Raw genomic sequence first — 3,570 nt, forward strand, 5'->3', positions numbered from 1 at the left:
TACGTAGGGCCGCATCGGTGATGGACCACTGTGGCCATTGGTAGATGGCAGCACGCATTCATGATGGCCGAGACTGGCCCGCGCCGCTACAAAACAAATGGCCGGAACACCGACGTCCCCCTCCCTCCCCATGTTCGCCAGAGGGTTCCGTCTCTCCCTTTCATTTGAAGGGGCCGCCCAGCCCACACTCAGCAACCTACCCCCAAGATGTTGTTCCGTTTACATGCAAATCTGACAGGAAATCATGCACACCAGTTTGAACTATGCATTCCTACCGAAGTTTTTGATTTGAAGAGAAAAGGAAGCTAAGGAGGGGCTTCTGTTTAGACTCCTCCAAAGATGATTCATCCGAAGATGTCCAAAGAGGCATTTACCATTTCTGCACAGGCACTGGGATAATGCTGCTCATACTATCTCGTTTCAGGAAAAAGCCAAGGGGGAGAACAAGATGCATATATACAACAACGATGGAAACGGTCGAATGAGTGTGGAAGAGGATTCTATGCTGCAGCTAAATGTTCCCCTTCTCCGGCTCATTTCTCAAAATGGTGCAGTTGTGCTCCTCCGTAGTGGATTTCTTTTGGGCAGTGGGTTTCCGATTGCCGAACGCAGCTGCCCACATGACGGTGATTAATCAACGAGAAGGAAATGCTATTGTACTTTGTGACGCAAGTATGCATTTCTTTGGACTAGCGAAGTTACCTCCTCGTATTGCTTCTTCAGCTTGGAGTTCTCCTCCTTCAGATGGGAGACCTCCAGCTCTAGCTCATTGGTATACGCCTGCAACCAGAACGTAGTTTCTTACACGAAAAGATCGATGGCTTCAGCTGAACTGTTTAAACCGTCAAGAGGATGTACGAGATTCCATGCCTGTTTCCTTGCGCGTGATCGGGCTGCAGACTCCCGGTTCTTGATCATTCGCTTGTGGTGACGATCGACGCCGATGGCGGGGTTTTCTTGCAACCGCTTCTTGGAGCACAGTGAGAAGAGACCGGTGGGCGATGGTGGACCGACGGCGACAGAGGAGAACGCGGAGGAGATGAAGGAGGCGTTGTGGCCACTGGAGCTAGAATTGGAGTGGGAATTGGCGGCGTCAGGTCCCAGGTACTGGAACTCCAACCCGGAGTTCAAGCTGAGGGCTGTCTCGGGAAGGGCAGAAGACGGATGAGGTGGCAGTGGCAGTGGCAGCTGCTCGACGACAGTCTGCGAGACGGGGAGGGGCCTGTTCAATGGCCCGGTCAGAAAGTCCTGCAGGATCATGCCCTTGAAGGAAGGCGAAGAGTTCGCATGGTGGTGATGGTGATAAATATGGTGGTCCAGAGGAGTGATCGGCCTCTCTTGGTGGAAGGTGTTGAGGGTGATGTCCTTCCACACCTCTTCCATGGTCCTCCTCCTCGGTGTCTGGGGGATGAGGATAGAAGCGTTCGAGGAAGGGGAAGACCTGGAGGAGGAGGAGGAGGAAGACAGCACCCTGTTGTTGCCACTGTTACTGTTTCCGTTGGTGCTGCTCTTGTTCTTATGGCTGTTGTCAGGCTGCTCCAAGGACCACATGGCCGACCGCACGAAGTGTGTGGAGGCTTAAGGGAGAAGAGAAGAGGCTTGCTTACGCTCTTCCTGTGATGTGAAGCATGGAGATCGAATCGAGATGAGGAGCTTGATGAACCCTTTTCTCCAACAAACCTCTCACTCATTTCCTTATAAAAAACAGAGACATTCCCCGTACAAAAGGTACACACAGACACGTGCTTGCGACTCACAGTATCCAAGACGACTTCAAAGAGATATCTTTCACCAGAGGGAGCGAAGGAAAAGTTGTACGTATGGGCTTCCTTTGACTAATACCTAACGGAACTTACACTGCTGCCGCATATGATCCCCAACACAACCTTCACCATGTGTTTTTGCTTGGATTCACCAACTCCTTTGCCTTTATTGTGGCTTTGTCCGGAGGAGCAAAAGAAGCAGGTACTGCAAGCGCCTTTGCATTGATGGTCTGAAGCGTGATATGAAAGAAGAGGTGATGGTGGAGTTCTGGTTGCAGTGGGGGTAATGAGAACCGCCGGCCATGAGTGGGCAAAGAGCTAAACAAGTTCTCTGCCGATGTGACGGGTCTCTGCGGTGATTATACTGTGCTAGATTCGAAGGGAATATAAGAGCAAAAATAGAGCGTAAAGAGGGAGGCTGTGCACTGTTTGAACTCACGTCGATGCATGTCAGTGCCGTCACCTAGGGATACAGTGGAGATATGGAAGGATTTTGCCGATTTACCACTGGCTCTGCTCTCTCTCTCTCTCTCTCTCTCTCTCAAACGGGAGAGCTGTGAGGGTCCGGGTTTTTACATCTCCCACACATTACACGGTGGATAGAGTTGATTTAGACGTGAAGCCACCCATGGAGGGGTAGCCTGCACTGCTGCTGCCTTATATGCTACATGGGAAGGAGACTCTTTTATCATAGGTATAATGTATTGGAACAGGACTTCTGAGATAGGCATAGATGAGAGGCTTGCGGATGTAAAGGGGGGAAGAAGAAGGTTGTCCACAGTGTCTCCTCCAGTTCTAGGAGAAATCAGCAGCAAACTCTTAATTCACCAAAGCGGCCCTTATTATTTGCATAGTATCTGAGTTCTCAGAGAACCTAAAAAGACACTACAGATTAAAGATATATTATTATTACAGACAATTAATTAGGATTAGAAGTCTCAATAAGATAAGATTAGTACATGCTCTATTGATGTCTGTGTAGAATTAAATGAACTGCTGTGAAAAAAAAATTTAGCCCATCACTTGTGTAGTTCTCTCTTTTTATCATGCATTATTGGAGTTCATCACCTTCCCACAATAATTGACTTGCTTTGTAGTTCTCTCTTTTTACTGCAGTAGAAAGCTAACATTGCACCACTTCATGAGTAAGAACTGATTCCAAGCCATCAAGAGGAGGAAGCGAGAGGAACCAAGAAAAGGCCATACATTTCAACTATCATAGCTGTCTTGCACTCGAGGCGGCTGCTTCCCTTCGATGGGCTCGGTGACTGCGTAGATCTCGGCGAGGCTACGGCACGTCTTCCTGCGAGTTCTTGCCCTGCGTCTCTTCACCTCCGCTGCCGCCACCGATACTAATATCGTCAAGGCTTCTTGCCTCCATTCATCGTCGTTTTGAGCGAGCTTTTCTTTTCCTACTGCAAGCGACGCCATCTCTTGATGCAGCCTCCGCTCTGCCATTGCCATCCCTCTGTGTTTGTTTCTGGGTCGGTTGCTATCCATGTAGTTCTATAGACCTGGAGAAGAATCGTAACTAATATTAAGACGATCTAAACAAGTTTTTACGATGATATTTTGCCCTCCTTGACATCTTTATAGCACCCAAAAAAAATCTCGAAATACTTGCACCAGAAAGATCACTCGTTAGGATCTCTCTGCAACTATTGCTTGTCCCATTTGCGTGGGTATAATCCAACGTTTTAAATTTTTCTTGGCCCTACCTAAGAGTCATAAATAGCCCCAAACACCATATTTTCTTTCCTATGTGAAGTCAAGTTGATGAAAAGTATGAATTCTCGCTTAAATCAAG

The 3,570-nt window shown here is 48.2% G+C and overlaps 1 protein-coding gene across 1 annotated transcript; it reads right to left on the reverse strand.

Moving 5' to 3' along the window:
* Window positions 1–355: 355 nt before the first annotated feature.
* Window positions 356–1,651, reverse strand: LOC135672655 (bZIP transcription factor 27-like). The gene is made up of 2 exons (XM_065181154.1): window positions 703–1,651; window positions 356–612 (listed from the first exon to the last, which is right to left on the reverse strand). The coding sequence occupies exon 1, from the start codon at window positions 1,549–1,551 to the stop codon at window positions 802–804; it is 750 nt and encodes a 249-aa protein (XP_065037226.1). The 5' UTR covers window positions 1,552–1,651; the 3' UTR covers window positions 356–612; window positions 703–801.
* Window positions 1,652–3,570: the final 1,919 nt, after the last annotated feature.

The sequence above is a fragment of the Musa acuminata genome, chromosome BXJ1-4 (assembly GCF_036884655.1).
Source record: "Musa acuminata AAA Group cultivar baxijiao chromosome BXJ1-4, Cavendish_Baxijiao_AAA, whole genome shotgun sequence".
In the NCBI taxonomy this organism is placed as follows: Eukaryota; Viridiplantae; Streptophyta; class Magnoliopsida; order Zingiberales; family Musaceae; genus Musa; species Musa acuminata.

Coding starts and splice junctions, on each gene's coding strand:
- LOC135672655 (XM_065181154.1), bottom strand. CDS start 1,551: ATGTGGTCCTTGGAGCAGCCTGACAACAGCCATAAGAACAAGAGCAGC.